General features: G+C 47.7%; 1 protein-coding gene across 4 annotated transcripts in view; it reads left to right on the top strand.

Moving 5' to 3' along the window:
- LOC139413726 (homeobox protein Meis1) overlaps window positions 1–26,246 on the top strand; it is a 171,696-nt gene that overhangs the window by 143,492 nt on the left and 1,958 nt on the right. For 2 of the 4 annotated variants that reach the window (XM_071161444.1, XM_071161453.1), the window contains exons 10-12: window positions 6,946–7,004; window positions 8,457–8,546; window positions 9,860–9,956. In XM_071161444.1, coding sequence (XP_071017545.1) covers window positions 6,946–7,004; window positions 8,457–8,546; window positions 9,860–9,918 — 208 coding nt within the window. In that variant the 3' untranslated portion in view covers window positions 9,919–9,956. Of the gene's footprint in view, window positions 1–6,945; window positions 7,104–8,456; window positions 8,547–9,859; window positions 9,957–26,246 lie in introns of all 4 variants that reach the window. The other 2 variants (XM_071161432.1, XM_071161425.1) reach the window with 1 other exon arrangement.

Here is a 26,246-nt window from a genome sequence, read left to right on the forward strand (position 1 = left end):
CACTCTGTAGTCACCTCTACCACTCTGTAGTCACCTCTACCACTCTGTAGTCACCTCTACCACTATGTAGTCACCTCCACCACTCTGTAGTCACCTCTACCACTCTGTAGTCACCTCTACCACTATGTAGTCACCTCTACCACTCTGTAGTCACCTCTACCACTCTGTAGTCACCTCTACCACTCTGTAGTCACGTCTATCGCCCACCTCTACCACTCTGTAGTCACCTCTACCACTCTGTAGTCATCTCTACCACTCTGTATGTAGTCACCTCAACCACTCTGTAGTCACCTCTACCACTCTGTAGTCACCTCCAACCCCCACCTCTACCACTCTGTAGTCACCTCTACCACTATGTAGTCACCTCTACCACTCTGTAGTCACCTCTACCACTCTGTAGTCACCTCTACCACTCTGTAGTCACCTATATCGCCCACCTCTACCACTCTGTAGTCATCTCTACCACTCTGTAGTCACCTCTACCACTCTGTAGTCACCTCTACCACTCTGTAGTCACCTCTACCACTCTGTAGTCACCTTTACCACTCTGTAGTCACCTCTACCAATCTGTAGTCACCTCTACCACTCTGTAGTCACCTCTACCACTCTGTAGTCACCTTTACCACTCTGTAGTCACCTCCAACCCCCACCTCTACCACTCTGTAGTCACCTCTACCACTATGTAGTCACCTCTACCACTCTGTAGTCACCTCTACCACTCTGTAGTCACCTCTACCACTCTGTAGTCACCTCTATCGCCCACCTCTACCACTCTGTAGTCACCTGTACCACTCTGTAGTCACCTCTACCACTCTGTAGTCACCTCTACCACTCTGTAGTCAACTCTACCACTCTGTAGTCACCTCCAACCCCCACCTCTACCACTATGTAGTCATCTCTACCACTCTGTAGTCACCTCTATCGCCCACCTCTACCACTCTGTAGTCACCTCTACCACTCTGTAGTCATCTCTACCACTCTGTATGTAGTCACCTCAACCACTCTGTAGTCACCTCTACCACTCTGTAGTCACCTCTACCCCCCACCTCTACCACTCTGTAGTCACCTCTACCACTCTGTAGTCACCTCTACCACTCTGTAGTCAACTCTACCACTCTGTAGTCACCTCTACCCCCCACCTCTACCACTCTGTAGTCACCTCTACAACTCTGTAGTCACCTCTACAACTCTGTAGTCACCTCTACCACTCTGTAGTCACGTCTACCACTCTGTAGTCACCTCTACCACTCTGTAGTCACCTCTACCACTATGTAGTCACCTCTACCACTCTGTAGTCACCTCTACCACTCTGTAGTCACCTCCAACCCCCACCTCTACCACTCTGTAGTCACCTCTACCACTATGTAGTCACCTCTACCACTCTGTAGTCACCTCTTCCACTCTGTAGTCACCTCTACCACTCTGTAGTCACGTCTATCGCCCACCTCTACCACTCTGTAGTCACCTCTAGCACTCTGTAGTCATCTCTACCACTCTGCATGTAGTCACCTCAACCACTCTGTAGTCACCTCTACCACTCTGTAGTCATCTCCAACCCCCACCTCTACCACTCTGTAGTCACCTCTACCACTATGTAGTCACCTCTACCACTCTGTAGTCACCTCTACCACTCTGTAGTCACCTCTACCACTCTGTAGTCACCTCTATCGCCCACCTCTACCACTCTGTAGTCATCTCTACCACTCTGTAGTCACCTCTACCACTCTGTAGTCACCTCTACCACTCTGTAGTCACCTCTACCACTCTGTAGTCACCTCCAACCCCCACCTCTACCACTCTGTAGTCACCTCTACCACTATGTAGTCACCTCTACCACTCTGTAGTCACCTCTACCACTCTGTAGTCACCTATATTGCCCACCTCTACCACTCTGTAGTCACCTCTACCACTCTGTAGTCACCTCTACCACTCTGTAGTCACCTCTACCACTCTGTAGTCAACTCTACCACTCTGTAGTCACCTCCAACCCCCACCTCTACCACTCTGTAGTCACCTCTACCACTATGTAGCCACCTCTACCACTCTGTAGTCATCTCTACCACTCTGTAGTCACCTCTACCACTCTGTAGTCACCTCTACCACTCTGTAGTCACCTCTGCCACTCTGTAGTCACCTCTACCCCCCACCTCTACCACTCTGTAGTCACCTCTACCACTCTGTAGTCACCTCTACCACTCTGTAGTCACCTCTACCACTCTGTAGTCACCTCTACCACTCTGTAGTCATCTCTACCACTCTGTAGTCACCTCTATCGCCCACCTCTACCACTCTGTAGTCACCTCTACCACTCTGTAGTCACCTCTACCACTCTGTAGTCACCTCTACCCCCCACCTCTACCACTCTGTAGTCACCTCTACCACTCTGTAGTCACCTCTACCACTCTGTAGTCACCTCTACCACTCTGTAGTCACCTCTATCCCCCTTCTCTACCACTCTGTTGTCACCTCTACCACTCTGTAGTCACCTCTACCACTCTGTAGTCACCTCTACCACTCTGTAGTCACCTCTATCCCCCTTCTCTACCACTCTGTTGTCACCTCTACCACTCTGTAGTCACCTTTACCACCCTGTAGTCACCTCTACCACTCTGTAGTCACCTCTATCCCCCACCTCTACCACTCTGTAGTCACCTCTACCACTCTGTAGTCACCTCTACCACCCTGTAGTCACCTCTACCACTCTGTAGTCACCTCTACCACTCTGTAGTCACCTCTGCCACCCTGTGGTCACCTCTACCACTCTGTAGTCACCTCTACCAACCTGTGGTCACCTCTACCACTCTGTAGTCACCTCTGCCACCCTGTGGTCACCTCTACCACTCTGTAGTCACCTCTGCCACCCTGTGGTCACCTCTACCACTCTGTAGTCACCTCTACCACTCTGTAGTCACCTCTACCACTCTGTAGTCACCTCTACCACTCTGTAGTCACCTCTATCCCCCACCTCTACCACTCTGTAGTCACCTCTACCACTCTGTAGTCACCTCTGCCACCCTGTGGTCACCTCTACCACTCTGTAGTCACCTCTACCACTCTGTAGTCACCTCTACCACTCTGTAGTCACCTCTACCGCTCTGTAGTCACCTCTACCACTCTGTAGTCACCTCTATCCCCCACCTCTACCACTCTGTAGTCACCTCTACCACTCTGTAGTCACCTGTCCCACTCTGTAGTCACCTCTACCACTCTGTAGTCATCTCTATCGCCCACCTCTACCACTCTGTAGTCACCTCTACCACTCTGTAGTCACCTCTATCCCCCACCTCTACCACTCTGTAGTCACCTCTACCACTCTGTAGTCACCTCTACCACTCTGTAGTCACCTCTACCACTCTGTAGTCACCTCTATCGCCCACCTCTACCACTCTGTAGTCACCTCTACCACTCTGTAGTCACCTCTACCACTCTGTAGTCACCTCTACCACTCTGTAGTCACCTCTATCCCCCACCTCTACCACTCTGTAGTCACCTCTACCACTCTGTAGTCACCTCTACCACTCTGTAGTCACCTCTATCGCCCACCTCTACCACTCTGTAGTCACCTCTACCACTCTGTAGTCACCTCTATCCCCCACCTCTACCAGTCTGTAGTCACCTCTACCACTCTGTAGTCACCTCTACCACTCTGTAGTCACCTCTACCACTATGTAGTCATCTCTACCACTCTGTAGTCACCTCTACCACTCTGTAGTCACCTCTACCACTCTGTAGTCACATCTACCACTCTGTAGTCACCTCTATCCCCCACCACTAGTTCCTTTTTCATTGTGTATTTAAAAATAGTTTTGTGGTCTTTTCCTTAAAACTGGAGATGAAATGGAAGTGTCCAGTGGTGCCAACAACAGGGGCATAAATCAAGTTACAACCCCCATGATCCTTCACTCCTAAAGGTCAGCATAGGTCACAGGGGCAGTTAACAAGGGTTTAGGCTGAGCTGAGTAAGGGTGGTGTGTGTGTGTGTGCGTGTGTGCGTGTGTGCGTGTGTGTGTGTGTGTGTGTGTGTGTGTGTGTGTGTGTGTGTGTGTGTGTGTGTGTGTGTGTGTGTGTGTGTGTGTGTGTGTGTGTGTGTGCGCGTGCGTGCGTGTGAGAGTGGGAGCAGAGTGACCATGTGCTTCATGGGGGCCACAGGGTGAGTGGGTGTACTGTTAGGGTTAGGATATACTGTCAGGGTTAGGGTTAGGATATACTGTCAGGGTTAGGGTTAGGATGTACTGTCAGGGTTAGGATGTATTGTCATTGTTAGGGTTAGGATGTTTTGCCAGGGTTAGGGTTAGGGTGTATTGCCAGCGTTAGGGTTAGGGTGTACTGTCAGGGTTAGGGTTAGGATGTACTGTCAGGGTTAGGATTAGGATGTATTGCCAGGGTTAGGGTTAGGGTGTACTGTCAGGGTTAGGGTTAGGATGTATTGCCAGGGTTAGGGTTAGGATGTACTGTCAGGTTTAGGGTTAGGATGTACTGTTAGGGTTAGGGTTAGGATGTACTGTCAGGGTTAGGATGTACTGTCAGGGTTAGGGTTAGGATGTATTGTCAGGATTAGGGTTAGGATGTACTGTCAGGTTTAGGGTTAGGATGTACTGTCAGGGTTAGGGTTAGGATGTACCGTCAGGGTTAGGGATATGATGTACTGTCAGGGTTAGGATGTACTGTCAGGGTTAGGGTTAGGGTTAGGATGTACTGTCAGGGTTAGGATTAGGATGCACTGTCAGGGTTAGGGTTAGGGTTAGGATGTACTGTCAGGGTTAGGATGTACTGTCAGGGTTAGGGATAGGATGTACTATCAGGGTTAGGATGTACTGTCAGGGCTAGGGTTAGGATGTACTGTCAGGGTTAGTGTTAGGATGTACTGTCAGGGTTAGCTTTAGCGTTACTATCCAATGACAAGGTGGCATTTTTCTGATTCTTTGCCAACTGTGTTCAAAAATCAGGACTCACAACTTGTGTGTTGTTCTCAGCATTAGACTCCCAACTCGTGAGTTGATCTCAGCATTAGACTCCCAACTCGTGAGTTGATCTCAGCATTAGACTCCCAACTCGTGAGTTGATCTCAGCATTAGACTCCAAACTTGTGAGTTGATCTCAGCATTAGATGGAACATCTCTTTCAGACAGGAGAGAAATGCATTAACTAAATGCATTAGCTGATATAATCTGAGGAGAGGCTGTCATGGTTAGCTGATATAATCTGAGGATAGGCTGTCATGGCTAGTTGATATAATCTGAGGAGAGGCTGTCATGGCTAGCTGATATAATCTGAGGAGAGGCTGTCATGGCTAGTTGATATAATCTGAGGAGAGGCTGTCATGGCTAGTTGATATAATTTGAGGAGAGGCTGTCATGGCTAGTTGATATAATCTGAGGAGAGGCTGTCATGGCTAGTTGATATAATTTGAGGAGAGGCTGTCAAGGCTAGCTATTATAATCTGAGGAGAAGCTGTCAATGCTAGCTGATATAATCTGAGGAGAGGCTGTCATGGCTAGTTGATATAATCTGAGGAGATGCTGTCATGGCTAGTTGATATAATCTGAGGAGAGGCTATCATGGCTACCTGATATAATCTGAGGAGAGGCTGTCATGGCTACCTAATATAATCTGAGGAGAGGCTGATATAATCTGAGGAGAGGTTGATATAATCTGATGAGAGGCTGATATAATCTGAGTAGAGGTTGATATAATCTGAGGAGAGGCTGATATAATCTGAGGAGAGGCTGATATAATCTGAGAAGAGGCTGTCATGGCTAGTTGATATAATCTGAGGAGAGGCTGTCAAGGCTAGTTGATATAATCTGAGGAGAGGCTGTCATGGCTAGTTGATATAATCTGAGGAGAGGCTGTCATGGCTAGTTGATATAATCTGAGGAGAGGCTGTCATGGCTAGTTGATATAATCTGAGGAGAGGCTGGTTTTGACAGTGTATTTTTTGTAGCTGTATATCAAACTTTTAAATGTAGATTTTTGCTATTTTTCTTTGTGATGATCGAGACCTGCCGAATTTTGGATCTTTCTTCAAAATATTATAACCATGTTTCTCTCTTTCTCTCCTTCTCCCTCTCTCCTTCCCTACCCTCTCCTTCTCCCTCTCTCTTTCCCTCCCCTCTCCCCCTCTCTCTCTCTCCTTCCCTCCCCTCTCCCCCCTCTCTCTCTCCTTCCCTCCCCTCTCCTTCTCCCTCTCTCTTTCCCTCCCCTCTCCCCCCCTCTCTCTCTCCTTCCCTCTCCTCTCCTTCTCCCTCTCTCCTCCCCTCCCCTCTCCCTCTCTCTCTCTCTCCTTCCCTCCCCTCTCCTTCTCCCTCTCTCCTTCCCTCCCCTCTCCTTCTCCCTCTCTCTTTCCCTCCCCTCTCCCCCTCTCTCTCTCTCCTTCCCTCTCCTCTCCTTCTCCCTCTCTCCTTCCCTCTCCTCTCCTTCTCCCTCTCTCCTTCCCTCTCCTCTCCCCCTCCCTCTCTCCTTCCCTCCCCTCTCCCCCTCCCTCTCTCCTTCCCTCTCCTCTCCTTCTCCCTCTCTCTTTCCCTCCCCTCTCCTTCTCCCTCTCTCCTTCCCTCCCCTCTCCCCCTCCCTCTCTCCTTCCCTCTCCTCTCCTTCCCCCTCTCTCCTTCCCTCCCCTCTCCCCCTCTCTCTCTCCTTCCCTCTCCTCTCCTTCTCCCCCTCCCTCTCTCCTTCCCTCCCCTCCCCCTCCCTCTCTCCTTCCCTCTCCTCTCCTTCTCCCTCTCTCTTTCCCTCCCCTCTCCTTCTCCCTCTCTCCTTCCCTCCCCTCTCCCCCTCCCTCTCTCCTTCCCTCTCCTCTCCTTCCCCCTCTCTCCTTCCCTCCCCTCTCCCCCTCTCTCTCTCTCCTTCCCTCCCCTCTCCTTCTCCCTTTCTCCTTCCCTCTCCTCTCCTTCTCCCTCTCTCCTTCCCTCCCCTCTCCCCCTCTCTCTCTCTCCTTGTGTCCTACAGGTTCATCAATGCCAGAAGGAGAATAGTTCAGCCCATGATCGACCAGTCGAACCGTGCAGGCAAGTCTCCCATAGTTACTGTATTCAAGTCTCGCAGGCGAAAGGCCTCCACAAGCCATGCACCCGGTCCCTCTCCCTTTCCTGGAGCTTCCTCGGCCGGTAAATACTGGACCCCTACCCACCCCCCCCTAAAACAAGCAACCAAACCCATCGCGGTGTCGATAAGGAGTGACTGACCACATACTAAAACAAGCCTTTAGACAGTCATCCTAAATAAACGTTCTTTAATTGAGTTTAGTTGAATTGAAGCTCAGCACTAATACAGTAACTCTGACATGTTGAGTCCCTCATTTATGCCAGGAACGATTTCATGATGTAAAACTATTAAAACACGATTAAATAATAACAACATGATTGGTTAATAATAATAATAAATATTGGGTTAATATTCACGAAGAATGGGTTGTTGTTGTCTGTTGTTGTTTTAAACAACCCTAGCTGTGTCCTCAACAAAGTTTGTCCAAATAAACACACCCCTTCCCCCCCAATTTTTTTTAAAACCAAACCCCCAAACTCCACCAAACCAAAACACAGAGGCATTGACAAATTTCAGTTTCAGTGTTTTGGGAGGTGACTTTTGTTTGGGTTCCCAGCTCCAGCTACCCCCCTCTCGTTACCCCACAACCCCCCGCGCCCTACCCCCCCAAACCTCCCCTTCTTGCGGCTGCTGTGAGTGAGTGTTGGGTCCCTGGTGCATGGGCTTGGGTTGGACTGCTGTAAAGTTTATTACCTGTAATAGGGGTCAGAGGTCAGGGTGGCATTAGGAGCTCAGTAGAGTTCAAAGACATTCACTGGGCCTGAGCTCTTGTTTTTGCTTGACTGACCCCCAAACAGCTTGTATCAGAGGTAAGTGGGTTTCTATGGGAGAGCAGGACAAGGGGAGAGAGAACGGGTCGTTCTCCAGTTACCTGTTTAGCTCATCTACCAGGTGCTGCCTGCTGCCTTTTCTAGCCCTATGTCTCTGATAAAGCATTGTGGTGAGCTTTGCTAAATATCTTGTTTATATTTAAACACATGTATACACATATTTATATTAAACTAGTATTACAGTATTTTATAGTTATTTAAATATCTTATTTTTCTAGTTTCTTATTTTTCAGTGATCTTGTTCAGAAGAGTTGTTGGAAAGATCCCTTCCGATATGTAGATCCGCTGACCTGAGACATGGACATTAGTTCACTTTCTATTTTAGTTGCAGTAATGATATTTATAAATGTAGAATCAGCTTCCTTAGAACAGATGTGGGCTCTGGTTGTATTATTTAGTGTCGTCCTGATAGCGCTGCGTTTCTGAGAGGCTGCTGGGTAAAGGGTGAAAGGCAAAGCAAGGCAAGGCAGTACCATCCCAGGCCTTATGCACCCAACAGACCAAAAGATGATTTCAGCTAGAGCCACTGAGTCTTAATTAATAGCACTAATTGACCAATGCCCCCCCCCCCCCCCCCCCCCACAGTAAGTCAAGGAGCCCCCTACACCCCAGATGGACAACCCATGGGGGGCTTCGTGATGGACGGGCAGCAGCACATGGGAATCAGACCACCTGGTAAGACCCTCCCTCGGCGTGTCTGTCTGTCTGTCTGTCTCTCTCTTTCATCTTTCTTTCTTTGCTTTGTCTGTCTTTTCATTCTGTCTCTGTCTCCCTCCTCTCTCTCTCTCTCTCTCTCTCTTTCTCTCTCTCTCTCTCCCTCCTTTTCTCTCTCTCTCTCTCCCTCCTCTTCTCTCGCTCTCTCTCTCTCTCTCTCTCTCTCTCTCTCTCTCTCTCTCTTTCTCTCTCTCTCTCTCCCTCCTCTTCTCTCTCTCTCTCTCTCTCCCTCCTCTTCTCTCTCTCCCTCCTCCTCTCTCTCTCTCTCTCTCTCTCTCTCTCTCTCTCTCTCTCTCTCTCTCTCGTCTGTTCTATGGTTTCGTCTGGTCTGGTCTGCCATAAAAATGCCTGCCTTCCCACAAGTCCTTGGTGTAGACAATTCCCAGGGTGTCCTAAAAACACACACACCACCACCTCTTACAGTAGTACAGGTGAAGTTTCTCACATAGCAACTCCTCTGTCTCTCCATCCTTCTCAGTCTTTCTCTGTCTCACGCCATTGGGCCTAATCACCAAATTATGCCATTAAGCCTCCCTCTCTCTCTCTCTCTCTCTCTCTCTCTGTCTCTCTCTCGCCATCTCTCTCTCTCTCCCCGTCTCTCTCTCCCCTGTTCCTCTGTACACTGTGCTGGTCTCTAGCCCTTCCTCCTCTACTTCTTTGGCCCTGTCACCTATAGAGGAGCTAGACCAAAGGTCTCCTTTCATTTGGGTTGTCCTATAGACAGGTTGGCTGATAACATCAGCACGCGCATCGATGTGACCTGCAGCTCGTAGGCATCAGGTTTCAGCTCGTTCTGTCTTGTTCTTGGTACCATGTCACGTTGTGAGGTGTTTTTGACTGATGTCATGGCTATGCTAATATGGCTTAATGGTACTGGGCTTTCCATCTCATCTCATCTCAACAACCTACTACTCTACTGTGTTATTGACTTGTTAATTGTTTACTCCATGTGTAACTCTGTGTTGTCTGTTCACACTGCTATGCCTTATCTTGGCCAGGTCGCAGTTGCAAATGAGAACTTGTTCTCAACTAGCCTACCTGGTTAAATAAAGGTGTTCTCCACTAGCCTACCTGGTTAAATAAAGGTGTTCTCAACTAGCCTACCTGGTTAAATAAAGGTGTTCTCAACTGGCCCACCTGGTTAAATAAAGGTGTTCTCAACTAGCCTACCTGGTTAAATAAAGGTGTTCTCAACTAGCCTACCTGGTTAAATAAAGGTGAAATAAAAAAATAAAATAAAAAAACCTTGTTGTTCTTGTTCCCCTCTCCAATAGGAGCGATGAGTGGCATGGGGATGAACATGGGCATGGAGGGACAGTGGCACTACATGTAGTCTTTCACCTGTCAATCAATCGCTCGTCATATGGGGAAGTAAGTACAAACACAGTCTTACCATTTCATTATAGGTGGACATTGGTCGACTTGTTCTGAGGCAATTGTTTTTTTAGTTTTGCCAGATAATGTTCTGTCTCATAGTTGGCTCCATACTTCATCAGGATTGAGATTTCTCCTTCCTGGTTGCCTGTCCTATCCTCCCTCCCCCCATCCTCCCTCCCATCCCCATCCTCCCTCCCCCATCCTCCCTCCCATCCCCATCCTCCCTCCCTCCCTACCCTGTTCCTCCCTCACCCCCCCCGCCCTCCCTCATTCCCTCCATCCCCCCTCCTACCCCCTGTCCCTCCACTGTCCCTCCCTCCCTCCCCTGTTCCTCACTCCCCCTGTCCCTCCACTGTCCCTCCCTCCCCACTCTCTTTCTCCCTCCCCTCTCCCTCTTCCTCCCCCCTCCATCCCTCCCTCCATCCATACACCCCTTCCATCCATCCCTCCCTCCCTTTGTCTGGTGATTGGTCTCTTTGATCTGTGGCATGTCGGGGACTGTGTGTGCGTGCGTGTGCGTGCGTGCGTGTGTGTGTTAGGCTGCTCCTGTCTTCCCCACTCCCACACAACACAGCCATCAATCACATAACTAACCAGCACACAATACACTGTCATATCGGCAGAGGAAAACATAGGGAAGGTGAATGAGAGAGAGAGAGAGAGAGAGAGAGAGAGAGAGAGAGAGAGAGAGAGAGAGAGAGAGAGAGAGAGAGAGAGAGAGAGAGAGAGAGAGAGAGAGAGAGAGAGAGAGAGAGAGAGAGAGAGAGAGAGAGAGAGAGAGAGTGGAAAGCAAAGGAGGTAGAGAACAAGGGGCAGGGGAGACATGAGGTTGGGGTGCTGGTTGAGGAGGAGATGAGATGAGGTTGGGTTGCTGGTTGAGGAGGAGATGAGATGAGGTCGGGGTGCTGATTGAGGAGGAGATGAGATGATATCGGGGTGCTGATTGAGGGGGAGATGAGATGAGGTCGGGGTGCTGGTTGAGGGGAGAGGAGATGAGGTTGGGGTGCTGGTTAAGGAGGAGATGAAATGAGGTTGGGGTGCTGGTTGAGGAGGAGATGAGATGAGGTTGGGGTGCTGGTTGAGGAGGACATGAGATGAGGATGGGGGGCCTGTTGAGGGGGAGATTAGGTTGGGGACCTGGTTGAGGGGGATATGAGGTTGGGGTGCTGGTTGAGGGGAGATGAGGTTAGGGTGCTGGTTGAGGTAGAGATGAGATGAGGTCGGGGTGCTGGTTGAGGGGGATATGAGATGAGGTTGTGGTGCTGGTTGAGGAGGAGATGAGATGAGGTTGGGGTGCTGGTTAAGGGCGAGAGGAGGTTGGGGTGCTGTTTGAGGTGGAGATGAGATGAGGTTGGGGTGCTGGTTGAGAAGGAGATGAGATTGGGGTGCTGGTTGAGGAGGAGATGAGGTTGGGGTGCTGGTTGAGGTGGAGATGAGATGAGGTTGGGGTGCAGGTTGAGAAGGAGATGAGGTTGTGGTGCTGGTTGAGGTGGAGATGAGATGAGGTCGGGGTGCTGGTTGAGGGGGATATGAGATGAGATTGGGGTGCTGGTTGAGAGGAGATGAGGTTGGGGTGCTGGTTGAGGGAGAGATGAGGTTGGGGTGCTGGTTGAGGGGGATATGAGATGAGGTTGTGGTGCTGGTTGAGGAGGAGATGAGATGAGGTTGGGGTGCTGGTTAAGGGGGAGATGAGGTTGGGGTGCTGTTTGAGGTGGAGATGAGATGAGGTTGGGGTGCTGGTTGAGAAGGAGATGAGGTTGGGGTGCTGGTTGAGGAGGAGATGAGGTTGGGGTGCTGGTTGAGGTGGAGATGAGATGAGGTTGGGGTGCAGGTTGAGAAGGAGATGAGGTTGGTGTGCTGGTTGAGGTGGAGATGAGATGAGGTCGGGGTGCTGGTTGAGGGGGATATGAGATGAGATTTGGGTGCTGGTTGAGAGGAGATGAGGTTGGGGTGCTGGTAGAGGGAGAGATGAGGTTGGGCTGCTCGTTGAGGGGGAGATGAGATGAGGTTGTGGTGCTGGTTGAGGTGGAGATGAGATGTGGTTGGGGTGCTGGTTAAGGGGGAGATGAGGTTGGGGTGCTGTTTGAGGTGGAGATGAGATGAGGTTGGGGTGCTGGTTGAGGAGGAGATGAGATGAGGTTGGGGTGCTGGTTGAGGAGGACATGAGATGAGGTCGGGGGGCTGGTTGAGGGGGAGATTAGGTTGAGGTGCTGGTTGAGGGAGAGATGAGGTTGGGGTGCTGGTTGAGGGAGAGATGAGGTTGGGGTGCTCGTTGAGGGGGAGATGAGATGAGGTTGGGGTGCTGGTTGAGGAGGAGATGAGATGAGGTTGGGGTGCTGTTTGAGGGGAGATGAGATGAGGTTGGGGTGCTGGATGAGGAGGAGTTGAGATGAGGTTGGGGTGCTGATTGAGGGGAGATGAGATGAGGTTGGGGTGCTGATTGAGGAGGAGATGAGATGAGGTTGGGGTGCTGGTTGAGGAGGACATGAGATGAGGTCGGGGTGCTGGTTGAAGGGAAGATGAGATGAGGTACTGGCTGAGGGGGGTGGAAAAACGAGGGGGAAGGAAGGAGAGGGAGGAGGCACGTGGGCCGTTACCATAGCAACAGACTGATTGGAAGAGTGTAAGCAGTCGGCAGCGGTGTGAGGAAAGAGAGGGAAAGTCATGTCTCCAAGTGTCATGAATCTGGCTGACTGTAAGAGTCTCATGAATAAACTAACCAAACCAGCCAGACTACGTTGCTAGTAAGTCCCTGTTACTCTCCCCTCTGCTGCCTCTGGGTCAGACAGAGATAGACACCCTCATAACCTGGAGTAAACAGCATGCTAAGGATCTAGTTCCTATTGGTCAGACGGAGATAGACACCCTCATAACCTGGAGTAAACAGTATGCTAGGGATCTAGTTCCTATTGGTCAGACAGAGATAGACACCCTCATGACCTGGAGTAAACAGTATGCTAAGGATCTAGTTCCTATTGGTCAGACAGAGATAGACACCCTCATAACCTGGAGTAAACAGTATGCTAGGGATCTAGTTCCTATTGGTCAGACAGAGATAGACACCCTCATAACCTGGAGTAAACAGTATGCTAGGGATCTAGTTCCTATTGGTCAGACGGAGATAGACACCCTCATAACCTGGAGTAAACAGTATGCTAGGGATCTAGTTCCTATTGGTCAGACAGAGATAGACACCCTCATAACCTGGAGTAAACAGTATGCTAGGGATCTAGTTCCTATTGGTCAGACGGAGATAGACACCCTCATAACCTGGAGTAAACAGTATGCTAGGGATCTAGTTCCTATTGGTCAGACAGAGATAGACACCCTCATAACCTGGAGTAAACAGTATGCTAGGGATCTAGTTCCTATTGGTCAGACAGAGATAGACACCCTCATAACCTGGAGTAAACAGTATGCTAGGGATCTAGTTCCTATTGGTCAGACAGAGATAGACACCCTCATAACCTGGAGTAAACAGTATGCTAGGGATCTAGTTCCTATTGGTCAGAGAGAGATAGACACCCTCATAACCTGGAGTAAACAGTATGCTAGGGATCTAGTTCCTATTGGTCAGACAGAGATAGACACCCTCATAACCTGGAGTAAACAGTATGCTAGGGATCTAGTTCCTATTGGTCAGACAGAGATAGACACCCTCATAACCTGGAGTAAACAGTATGCTAAGGATCTAGTTCCTATTGGTCAGACGGAGATAGACACCCTCATAACCTGGAGTAAACAGTATGCTAGGGATCTAGTTCCTATTGGTCAGACAGAGATAGACACCCTCATAACCTGGAGTAAACAGTATGCTAGGGATCTAGTTCCTATTGGTCAGACAGAGATAGACACCCTCATAACCTGTAGTAAACAGTATGCTAGGGATCTAGTTCCTATTGGTCAGACAGAGATAGACACCCTCATAACCTGGAGTAAACAGTATGCTAGGGATCTAGTTCCTATTGGTCAGACAGAGATAGACACCCTCATAACCTGGAGTAAACAGTATGCTAGGGATCTAGTTCCTATTGGTCAGACAGAGATAGACACCCTCATAACCTGGAGTAAACAGTATGCTAGGGATCTAGTTCCTATTGGTCAGACAGAGATAGACACCCTCATAACCTGGAGTAAACAGTATGCTAGGGATCTAGTTCCTATTGGTCAGACAGAGATAGACACCCTCATAACCTGGAGTAAACAGTATGCTAGGGATCTAGTTCCTATTGGTCAGACAGAGATAGACACCCTCATAACCTGGAGTAAACAGTATGCTAGGGATCTAGTTCCTATTGGTCAGACAGAGATAGACAACCACAGAACATTTTCACGTTTTTGACGACACTCTTATCCAGAGCGACTAGGGTTAAGTGCCTTGCTCAGGGGCACATCGACAATTTTTTTTCACCTAGACAGCTCAGGATTCAAACCAGCGACCTTACTGGCCAACAGTCACACTCTTAACCACAAGGCTACCTGCCACCAGTTATGGTGAGTGGATATACAGGTCATTATAGATACAGAGTGGATATACAGGTCATTATAGATACAGAGTGGATATATACACCCAGTGTTGTTTCAGTGTGTGTGGATATACAGGTCATTATAGATACAGAGTGGATACAGAGTGGATACAGAGTGGATATACAGGTCATTATAGATACAGAGTGGATATACAGGTCATTATAGATACAGAGTGGATATACAGGTCATTATAGATACAGAGTGGGTATACACACCCAGTGTTGTTTCAGTGTGTGTGGATATACAGGTCATTATAGATACAGAGTGGATATATACACCCAGTGTTGTTTCAGTGTGTGTGGATATACAGGTCATTATAGATACAGAGTGGATATACAGGTCATTATAGATACAGAGTGGATATACAGGTCATTATAGATACAGAGTGGATATACAGGTCATTATAGATACAGAGTGGATATACAGGTCATTATAGATACAGAGTGGATATACAGGTCATTATAGATACAGAGTGGATATACAGGTCATTATAGATACAGAGTGGATATACACACCCAGCGTTGTTTCAGTGTGTGTGTGTGGATATACAGGTCATTATAGATACAGAGTGGATATACACACCCAGTGTTGTTTCAGTGTGTGTGTGTGGATATACAGGTCATTATAGATACAGAGTGGATATATACACCCAGTGTTGTTTCAGTGTGTGTGTGTGTGGATATACAGGTCATTATAGATACAGAGTGGATACAGAGTGGATACAGAGTGGAGTGGATATACACACCCAGCGTTGTTTCAGTGTGTGTGTGTGTGGATATACAGGTCATTATAGATACAGAGTGGATATACAGGTCATTATAGATACAGAGTGGATATACAGGTCATTATAGATACAGAGCATGCAGAGCACGCATGCAGCAGAGTGGAGGATGGAGGATGGAGGATGGAGGTTCTCAGCAGGATATGCAGCTTAGCCCGGCCTAATTGACTGGATCCAAATGGAATATGCCATCATGAGCACTGTGACCAATGCAGCTGACTTCTACAGCTGACTAAAATAAAGACCGGTAACCCTGAGTAGAATGAACGCCTGTGGGTAGGTGGGTGGGGAGGTGCCACGGTGAAAATATTCCCCCGTCTCCTTCTCCCTTGTCATCATTGGCCGCAAGCTAAACAAAGATAGTGCTGTATCTGTATGTTACAGGGTAAAGGGTTGGTTTGGTTGGTACAGTATGTTACAGGGTAAAGGGTTGGTTTGGCTGGTACAGTATCTTTATGTTACAGGGTACAAGGTTGGTTTGGCTGGTACAGTATGTTACAGGGTAAAGGGTTGGTTTGGTTTGTACAGTATGTTACAGGGTAAATAAAGGGTTGGTTTGGTTGGTACCGTATGTTACAGGGTAAAGGGTTGGTTTGGTTGGTACAGTATATGTATGTTACAGGGGTAAAGGGTTGGTTTGGTTGGTACAGTATCTGTATGTTACAGGGTAAAGGGTTGGTTTGGTTGGTACAGTATCTTTATGTTACAGGGTAAAGGGTTGGTTTGGTTGGTACAGTATGTAACAGGGGTAAAGGGTTGGTTTGGCTGGTACAGTTTCTTTATGTTACAGGGGTAAAGGATTGGTTTGGTTGGTACAGTATCTGTATGTTACAGGGTAAAGGGTTGGTTTGGTTGGTACAGTATCTGTATGTTACAGGGTAAAGGGTTGGTTTGGTCGGTACAGTATGTTACAGGGTAAAGGGTTGGTTTGGTTGGTACAGTATGTTACAGGGTAAAGGGTTGGTTTGGTTGGTACAGTATGTTACAGGGTAAAGGGTTGGTTTGGCTGGTACAGTATCTGTATGTTACAGGGTAAAGGGTTGGTTTGGTTGGTACAGTATTTATCTGTATGTTACAGGGTAAAGGGTTGGTTTGGCTGGTACAGTATGTTACAGGGTAAAGGGTTGGTTTGGTTGGTACAGTATCTGTATGTTACAGGGTAAAGAGTTGATTTGGTTGGTACAGTATGTTACAGGGTAAAGGGTTGGTTTGGTTGGTACAGTATGTTACAGGGTAAAGGGTTGGTTTGGTTGGTACAGTATGTTACAGGGTAAAGGGTTGGTTTTGCTGGTACAGTATCTGTATGTTACAGGGGTAAAGGGTTGGTTTGGTTGGTACAGTATCTGTATGTTACAGGGTAAAGGGTTGGTTTGGCTGGTACATTATGTTACAGGGTAAAGGGTTGGTTTGGTTGGTACAGTATGTTACAGGGTAAAGGGTTGGTTTGGTTGGTACAGTATGTTACAGGGTAAAGGGTTGGTTTGGTTGGTACAGTATCTGTATGTTACAGGGTAAAGGGTTGGTTTGGTTGGTACAGTATCTTTATGTTACAGGGTAAAGGGTTGGTTTGGCTGGCACAGTATCTGTATGTTACAGGGTAAAGGGTTGGTTTGGTTGGTACAATATGTTACAGGGGTAAAGGGTTGGTTTGGTTGGTACAGTATGTTACAGGGGTAAATAGTGTGTGTGTTTGCGTGTGTGTTTGTAAACATGAGGGGTGGCTTGGTTGGTACAGTATGTAACAGGGTAAAGAGTGTGTGTGTGTATGTGTGGTGTGTGGTGTGTGTGTGTGTGTTTGTAAACATGAGGGGTGGCTTGCTACGGTCCATGCAGACTCTTTTTCCACCAGCTGCTAGCTTTCCCAGAAGACATTGCTGTAAACAGCCTCAATTTGAGCATACACACACACACACACACACACACCATAATTGGGCCACCAGAGGAACCTTCCATGAGACGGGCTGAGCAAAGAGAGAGAGGAGTAGATGGAGAGAAGGAGGGAGGGAGAATTGGAGGAGAGGAGGGGGAGAAGGAGGAGAGGAGGGGGAGAAGGAGCAGAGGAGGGGGAGAAGAAGGAGAGGAGAGGGAGAGGAGGAGGAGGAGAAGGAACAGAGGAGGGTGAGGAGGGGAGAAGGAGGAGAGGAGGGGGAGGAGGGGGAGAAGGAGCAGAGGAGGGGGAGAAGGAGGAGAGGAGGAGGGGAGAAGGGGAGAAGGAGGAGAGGAGGGTGAGGAGGAGAGTGGAGAAGGAGGAGAGGAGGGGAGAAGGAGGAGAGGAAGGGAGGGGGAAAAGGAGGAGGAGAAGAGGAGAGGAGGGAGAGAAGGAGGAGAGCGAGGCGAGAAGGAGGAGAGGAGGGAGAGAAGGGTGACAGGAAGAGAGGAAGAGGAGGGTGACAGAAATATGTAGTCTGCACAGCCGAGAGCCACCGCTTTATGACTTCATCATAGGGAATATGTCCCAAATGGCACCCTATTCCTTATATAGTGTGCACTACTTTTTGAGTAGGGACATAGGGCCCATAGGGCTCTGGTTAAAGGTAGTGCACTATGTAGGGAACAAGGTGCCATTTGGGACACAACTGTACAATCCTCCAAGGTAGCTTGTCTAATTTAAATATTGTTACTTTCCTTTCTAGGTCAATTAAATGTAAGTGATGTGTTATATTCTTTTATGACCAATTAAATTAATAGGTTATTACGTGGAGAAAAAAGCGTTATCTTATTTGATTAAGAGACCGAGGGGTTCATTAGCTATGTTGGGAGAGGGAGAGTGAATATACCTTCAGGCTATAGGACTAGTTATTTGCCTGAGATTGAAGAAAGGTGTGCCATCCTAACGCGGCAACGTTACTTAAAACTTAAGCCAATTAGTCCTCTACTTAGTGAGAACGTTGTGCCTTGTCCCCATGACGATTACAGAGCTTCTAGCTGTGTCAGACAATACACCTGTCTTCTTAGATAACACCTAGCAACTCAAGCAGAAGACGGCCCCGGCCTTTCATGGCAGGAGAATGACTGTTTTATGAGCCTTGGGCTAGTTTCTTCCCCCTTTCTCCTCCCTCTTTCCCCTCCTCTTTTCCACTTCTCCTTTCCCCTCCCCTTTCTCCCCTCCCCTTTCCCCTCCCCTTTCCCCTCCCCTTTCCCCTCCCCCTTTATCCTCCTTTCCCCTCCTCATTTCCCCTCCCCTTTCCCCTCCCTTTTCCCCTCCCCCTTTATCTTCCTTTCCCCTCCCCTTTCCCCTCCCCTTTCCCCTCCCCCTTTATCCTCCTTTCCCCCCCTCATTTCCCCTCCCCTTTCCCCTCCTCTATTCCCCTCCTCCTGTCCCCTCCACCTTTCCTTCCCCCTTTCCCTCCATGAAGTTAACCAAGGGTGGTCCAAACTGATTTTCGTTGTGTCATTTCCAGGACAATAGTTATAACAGGGGTAAAGAGGGAACTAGAATTAATGATGGGTCGTATGGAATTTGGAACACCCCTCCCCTCCTGTTCTTCCCCTTGGCTTGCAGAATGTTTTGGAAGTGGAATGCTTGGTTGACCCCTGTGTTCCGTAACCATCGTGCTGCCAGGCCAGGCTCGGCTGGAGACCTTTTGTCCAGGGATTCAACCCTCCAATCATTAAGCAAGGAGTTTGTCAACCTTCCGTACAGGGGTCAAGATCCCCTCTTTTCCCCTTTTACTGGTGGCTGAACTTTAGCTTTTAACGAACGGCCAGATCAACTATTTCCTATGGGGGGGGGGGTCCTCAGCACTGTCTGAGTGAATGTCCCCTGTTGATTTGACCCCGCTGGCCAACCTCAGAGGGAGAGGAGGGGGTTCAGGAGCTCAATGTATTGATTGACTTATTAAGAAGGAAACCTACAGTATTAGTGATGTGTAGATGTGTAAAACCTATTAGTGATGTGAAGATGTGTACTGCCCTTTCAAACATTCTGTGATTATGTTTTTGTCCTTTAAAATACTGTAATTATCTAACAAATGGGCTAATGAAAGAAAAGGACAAAGTAAGCATTTAAAATATGACTCCCCCTACCGTTCCTCGAGTCACTCCTTTGTAATGAAATGACCAGGTGAGAGATGACTCCCCCTACTGTTCCTTTGTAATGAAACGACCAGGTGAGAGATGACTCCCCCTACCGTTCCTCGAGTCACTCCTTTGTAATGAAACGACCAGGTGAGAGATGACTCCCCCTACCGTTCCTCGAGTCACTCCTTTGTAATGAAATGACCAGGTGAGAGATGACTCCCCCTACTGTTCCTTTGTAATGAAATGACCAGGTGAGAGATGACTCCCCCTACCGTTCCTCGAGTCACTCCTTTGTAATGAAACGACCAGGTGAGAGATGACTCCCCCTACTGTTCCTCGAGTCACTCCTTTGTAATGAAACGACCAGGTGAGAGATGACTCCCCCTACTGTTCCTCGAGTCACTCCTTTGTAATGAAACGACCAGGTGAGAGATGACTCCCCCTACTGTTCCTCGAGTCACTCCTTTGTAATGAAACGACCAGGTGAAAGATGACTCCCCCTACTGTTCCTTTGTAATGAAATGACCAGGTGAAAGATGACTCCTCCTACTGTTCCTTTGTAATGAAACGACCAGGTGAAAGATGACTCCTCCTACTGTTCCTTTGTAATGAAACGACCAGGTGAGAGATGACTCCCCCTACTGTTCCTCGAGTCACTCCTTTGTAATGAAACGACCAGGTGAGAGATGACTCCCCCTACTGTTCCTCGAGTCACTCCTTTGTAATGAAACGACCAGGTGAGAGATGACTCCCCCTACCGTTCCTCGAGTCACTCCTTTGTAATGAAACGACCAGGTGAGAGATGACTCCCCCTACTGTTCCTTTGTAATGAAATGACCAGGTGAGAGATGACTCCCCCTACTGTTCCTTTGTAATGAAACGACCAGGTGAGAGATGACTCCCCCTACTGTTCCTTTGTAATGAAACGACCAGGTGAAAGATGACTCCCCCTACTGTTCCTTTGTAATGAAATGACCAGGTGAAAGATGACTCCCCCTACTGTTCCTTTGTAATGAAACGACCAGGTGAAAGATGACTCCCCCTACTGTTCCTTTGTAATGAAACGACCAGGTGAGAGATGACTCCCCCTACTGTTCCTTTGTAATGAAACGACCAGGTGAGAGATGACTCCCCCTACTGTTCCTTTGTAATGAAACGACCAGGTGAGAGATGACTCCCCCTACTGTTCCTTTGTAATGAAACGACCAGGTGAGAGATGACTCCCCCTACCGTTCCTCGAGTCACTCCTTTGTAATGAAATGACCAGGTGAGAGATGACTCCCCCTACTGTTCCTTTGTAATGAAATGACCAGGTGAGAGATGACTCCCCCTACCGTTCCTCGAGTCACTCCTTTGTAATGAAACGACCAGGTGAGAGATGACTCCCCCTACTGTTCCTTTGTAATGAAATGACCAGGTGAGAGATGACTCCCCCTACCGTTCCTCGAGTCACTCCTTTGTAATGAAACGACCAGGTGAGAGATGACTCCCCCTACTGTTCCTTTGTAATGAAACGACCAGGTGAGAGATGACTCCCCCTACTGTTCCTTTGTAATGAAATGACCAGGTGAGAGATGACTCCCCCTACCGTTCCTCGAGTCACTCCTTTGTAATGAAATGACCAGGTGAGAGATGACTCCCCCTACTGTTCCTTTGTAATGAAATGACCAGGTGAAAGATGACTCCCCCTACTGTTCCTTTGTAATGAAACGACCAGGTGAGAGATGACTCCCCCTACTGTTCCTTTGTAATGAAACGACCAGGTGAGAGATGACTCCCCCTACCGTTCCTCGAGTCACTCCTTTGTAATGAAATGACCAGGTGAGAGATGACTCCCCCTACTGTTCCTTTGTAATGAAACGACCAGGTGAGAGATGACTCCACCTACTGTTCCTTTGTAATGAAACGACCAGGTGAGAGATGACTCCCCCTACCGTTCCTCGAGTCACTCCTTTGTAATGAAACGACCAGGTGAGAGATGGAGGGATGAGGAAGTGCTGTCTCTGCAGGTTGACCTTTATTGGCACAAGTCTTGTCCTGGAGGCAGAACTGAGCCTTTTCCCCTTAGATAGGCCAGCTGCAAAGTCAAAATTGGCTATATTGTCAAAATTCATAAAGACCAAAAAGTTTAAGGTTTGGGTTAGACATGTGGTTAAGGTTAGGATTAAGCATTAGAGTTAGACATGTGGTTAAGGTTAGGATTAGGCATTAGGGTTAGCAGTGAGGTTAGGATTAGGCATTAGGGTTAGACATGTGGTTATGGTTAGGATTAGGCATTAGGGTTAGCAGTGTGGTTAGGATTAGGCATTAGGGTTAGACATGTGGTTATGGTTAGGATTAAACATTAGGGTTAGCAGTGTGGTTAGGATTAGGCATTAGGGTTAGCAGTGTGGTTAAGGTTAGTGTTACGCATTAGGGTTAGCAGTGTGGTTAGGGTTAGGCATTAGGGTTAGCAGTGTGGTTAAGGTTAGGGTTAGGCATTATGGTTAGCAGTGTGGTTAAGGTTAGGGTTAGGCATTAGGCTTAGAAGTGTGGTCTCAGTTATTTGTGTCCTGGTTAGTGGCCCTCTCAGTTATTTGTGTCCTGGTTAGTGGCCCTCTCAGTTCTTTGTGTCCAGGTTAGTGGCCCTCTCAGTTCTTTGTGTCCTGGTTAGTGGCCCACTCAGTTCTTTGTGTCCTGGTTAGTGGCCCTCTCAGTTCTTTGTGTCCTGGTTAGTGGCCCTCTCAGTTCTTTGTGTCCTGGTTAGTGGCCCACTCAGTTCTTTGTGTCCTGGTTAGTGGCCCTCTCAGTTCTTTGTGTCCTGGTTAGTGGCCCTCTCAGTTCTTTGTGTCCTGGTTAGTGGCCCTCTCAGTTCTTTGTGTCCTGGTTAGTGGCCCTATTAGTTATTTGTGTGTTAGGCACACGCTGGACAGAGACATGCAGTCTCAGATGTCGGCCCTGGAACGAGGTGTGTGTGTGTGTGTGTGTGTGTGTGTGTGTGTGTGTGTGTGTGTGTGTGTGTGTGTGTGTGTGTGTGTGTGTGTGTGTGTGTGTGTGTGTGTGTGTGTGTGTGTGTGTGTGTAGTATGTGCATCTGTGTAGTGTGTGCGTGCGTGTAGTGTGTGTGTGTGTGTGTGTGTGTGTGTGTGTAGTATGTGCATGTGTGTAGTGTGTGTGTGCGTGTAGTGTGTATGTGCGTGTCCTCTTTAATCTTAGCACAATGGTTGGGTTTCCACTGTGGCACTTTCACCCAGAGAGACTCAGGCTATTCTCAAAGGCTCCTGGACATTGTTCCTGGAGAGAGAGAGAGAGAGGTGCAGGCATAGAATTGAGAAGTGAAAAGGTGCATGGCGGATTCTTTTACCTCATTCATCACTGACTCAGGGCTCTACTAGCCTGGCCTGGCGTAGGGTTTTTACTGTGCTCCAGATCTGTGATTGATTGTTTTCCCCTCAGGATATTTGCAGACATGATGGATAGACTGACTCGTAATAATAGGAGTTTTAAATGTTACTTTAAAGCTAATTCATCTATGTGTGACATTGTGTGATTGTTGAGGTTGGATTCAATTAGACAGCAGACACACACTCTACCGTTCAAAAGTTTAAGGTCACTTGGAAATGCCTTTAAAATAAAATAAGATCAAATTGATCAGAAATACAGAAATACAGTGTTAATGTTGTAAATTACTATTGTAGCTGGAAACGACTGATTTTTTAATGGAATATCTACATAGGTGCACAGAGGCCCATTATCATCAACCATCTCTCGTGTTCCAATGGCACGTTGTGTTAGCTAATCCAAGTTTATCATTTTAAAAGGCTAATTGATCATTAGAAAACTATTTTGCAATTATGTTAGCACAGCTGAAAACTGTTGTTCTGATTAAAGAAGCAATAAAACTGGCCTTCTTTAGACTAGTTGAGTATCTGGAGCATCAGCATTGGTTAGTTTCCCCTCAATGATGGTCATTCAGAGGCTGGGTTTGACTTGGTTAGTTTCCCCTCAATGATGGTCCTTCAGAGGCTGGGATTGACTTGGTTAGTTTCCCCTCAATGATGGTCCTTCAGAGGCTGGGATTGACTTGGTTAGTTACCCCTCAATGATGGTCCTTCAGAGGCTGGGATTGACTTGGTTAGTTTCCCCTCAATGATGGTCCTTCAGAGGCTGGGATTGACTTGGTTAGTTACCCCTCAATGATGGTCCTTCAGAGGCTGGGATTGACTTGGTTAGTTTCCCCTCAATGATGGTCCTTCAGAGGCTGGGATTGACTTGGTTAGTTACCCCTCAATGATGGTCCTTCAGAGGCTGGGATTGACTTGGTTAGTTTCCCCTCAATGATGGTCATTCAGAGGCTGGGATTGACTTGGTTAGTTTCCCCTCAATGATGGTCCTTCAGAGGCTGGGATTGACTTGGTTAGTTTCCCCTCAATGATGGTCCTTCAGAGGCTGGGATTGACTTGGTTAGTTACCCCTCAATGATGGTCATTCAGAGGCTGGGATTGACTTGGTTAGTTTCCCCTCAATGATGGTCCTTCAGAGGCTGGGTTTGACACTTTCATACAAATGTAAGAAAGCTTTATTGGCAGATGGTGATATGAACATCAACACTGATCCTGTGTATCAGCTAAAGTAAGTGTGTGTGTGTGTGTGTGTGTGTGTGTGTGTGTGTGTGTGTGTGTGTGTGTGTGTGTGTGTGTGTGTGTGTGTGTGTGTGTGTGTGTGTGTGTGTGTGTGTGTGTGTGTGTGTGTGTGTGTGTGTCTGTGTCTGTGTCTGTGTGTCTGTGTCTGTGTCTGTGTGTGTGTGTGTACTCTCACACTGTTGCTACTGTGTAATTACGGAAAGTACTGGATTAGCTCACACACTAAATCCGCTGACTGTATCTCACACACACACACACACACACACACACACACACACACACACACACACACACACACTCACTCCCCCCTCCCTTGACCTCATTGAAGGGCAGGCTAGGTGTCCTGGATTACGACATGCCCAAGTCCCAGGCCGATAGTGCATATAGGATACGTTCCAAATTGCACCATATTCCCTATGTAGTGCACTACTTTTAACCATCTCTAATAAAAGTATAGTGCACTATATAGGGAACAGGGTGCCATTTGGGTCACATGAGGATAGTAGAATCTAAGAACCCTGCCTGTAGTGATGCAGCCATTCTCAGAGAGTGACGTCCTCTCATTCAGTGGGATCAGCAACCAACAGGACATGGGAGCTCATTTTTTATTTTTGAGAGGGTTATTAAACAACTAATTTGACCGACTTCAGTTTGATTAGTTGAATTCCATTTGGTTCAGTTTTTTTTGTGTGTGTGTGTGAATCCAACTCACCGTTTCTCGAGAGAGAAAACAAATCGAGAACTATATGGGGACGCTGGGCTGAAGGGAGTTATAGTTTTCATTAAGCAAGTATTCAACCTTGTTCAGCCCAGAAACATGGTAATTAATTGCAATGACCATAATCCCTTGCGCCTGTTCTTTCTGGCTCGGACAGCGATTGGATACACGTTTATGCCTGCTAAAGGGTAGTTACACACAGAACACATGAGAGACAAATGTAAACAAAACAAAGATGAGAGAGAGGGACGGAGACAGTTCCTGAAAGTATGTCTTATCTACTTTGAAGAGCTAGTAAAATGATTTAAAATGATACTTAGGCAGGCTAGCCTAGCTAAACAGGATGACTACAGACAGCTCTGCAGTATATTTAGGCAGGTTAGCCTAGCTAGATAGGATGACTACAGACAGCTCTGCAGTATATTTAGGCAGGTTAGCCTAGCTAAACAGGATGACTACAGACAGCTCTGCAGTATATTTAGGCAGGTTAGCCTAGCTAAACAGGATGACTACAGACAGCTCTGCAGTATATTTAGGCAGGTTAGCCTAGCTAAACAGGATGACTACAGACAGCTCTGCAGTATATTTAGGCAGGTTAGCCTAGCTAAACAGGATGACTACAGACAGCTCTGCAGTATATTTAGGCAGACTAGCCTAGCTAAACAGGATGACTACAGACAACTCTGCAGTATATTTAGGCAGGTTAGCCTAGCTAAACAGGATGACTACAGACAACTCTGCAGTATATTTAGGCAGGTTAGCCTAGATAGATAGGATGACTACAGACAGCTCTGCAGTATATTTAGGCAGACTAGCCTAGCTAAACAGGATGACTACAGACAGCTCTGCAGCATATTTAGGCAGGTTAGCCTAGCTAAACAGGATGACTACAGACAGCTCTGCAGTATATTTAGGCAGACTAGCCTAGCTAAACAGGATGACTACAGACAACTCTGCAGTATATTTAGGCAGGTTAGCCTAGCTAAACAGGATGACTACAGACAGCTCTGCAGCATATTTAGGCAGGTTAGCCTAGCTAAACAGGATGACTACAGACAGCTCTGCAGTATATTTAGGCAGACTAGCCTAGCTAAACAGGATGACTACAGACAACTCTGCAGTATACTTTGGCAGGTTAGCCTAGCTAAACAGGATGACTACAGACAACTCTGCAGTATATTTAGGCAGGTTAGCCTAGATAGATAGGATGACTACAGACAGCTCTGCAGTATATTTAGGCAGGTTAGCCTAGCTAAACAGGATGACTACAGACAACTCTGCAGCATATTTAGGCAGGTTAGCCTAGCTAAACAGGATGACTACAGACAGCTCTGCAGTATATTTAGGCAGGTTAGCCGAGCTAAACAGGATGACTACAGACAGCTCTGCAGTATATTTAGGCAGGTTAGCCTAGCTAAACAGGATGACTACAGACAGCTCTGCAGCATATTTAGGCAGGTTAGCCTAGCTAAACAGGATGACTACAGACAGCTCTGCAGCATATTTAGGCAGGTTAGCCTAGCTAAACAGGATGACTACAGACAGCTCTGCAGTATATTTAGGCAGGCTAGCCTAGCTAAACAGGATGACTACAGACAACTCTGCAGTATACTTAGG

The sequence above is a fragment of the Oncorhynchus clarkii genome, chromosome 1 (genome assembly GCF_045791955.1).
Source record: "Oncorhynchus clarkii lewisi isolate Uvic-CL-2024 chromosome 1, UVic_Ocla_1.0, whole genome shotgun sequence".
NCBI lineage: Eukaryota > Metazoa > Chordata > Actinopteri > Salmoniformes > Salmonidae > Oncorhynchus > Oncorhynchus clarkii.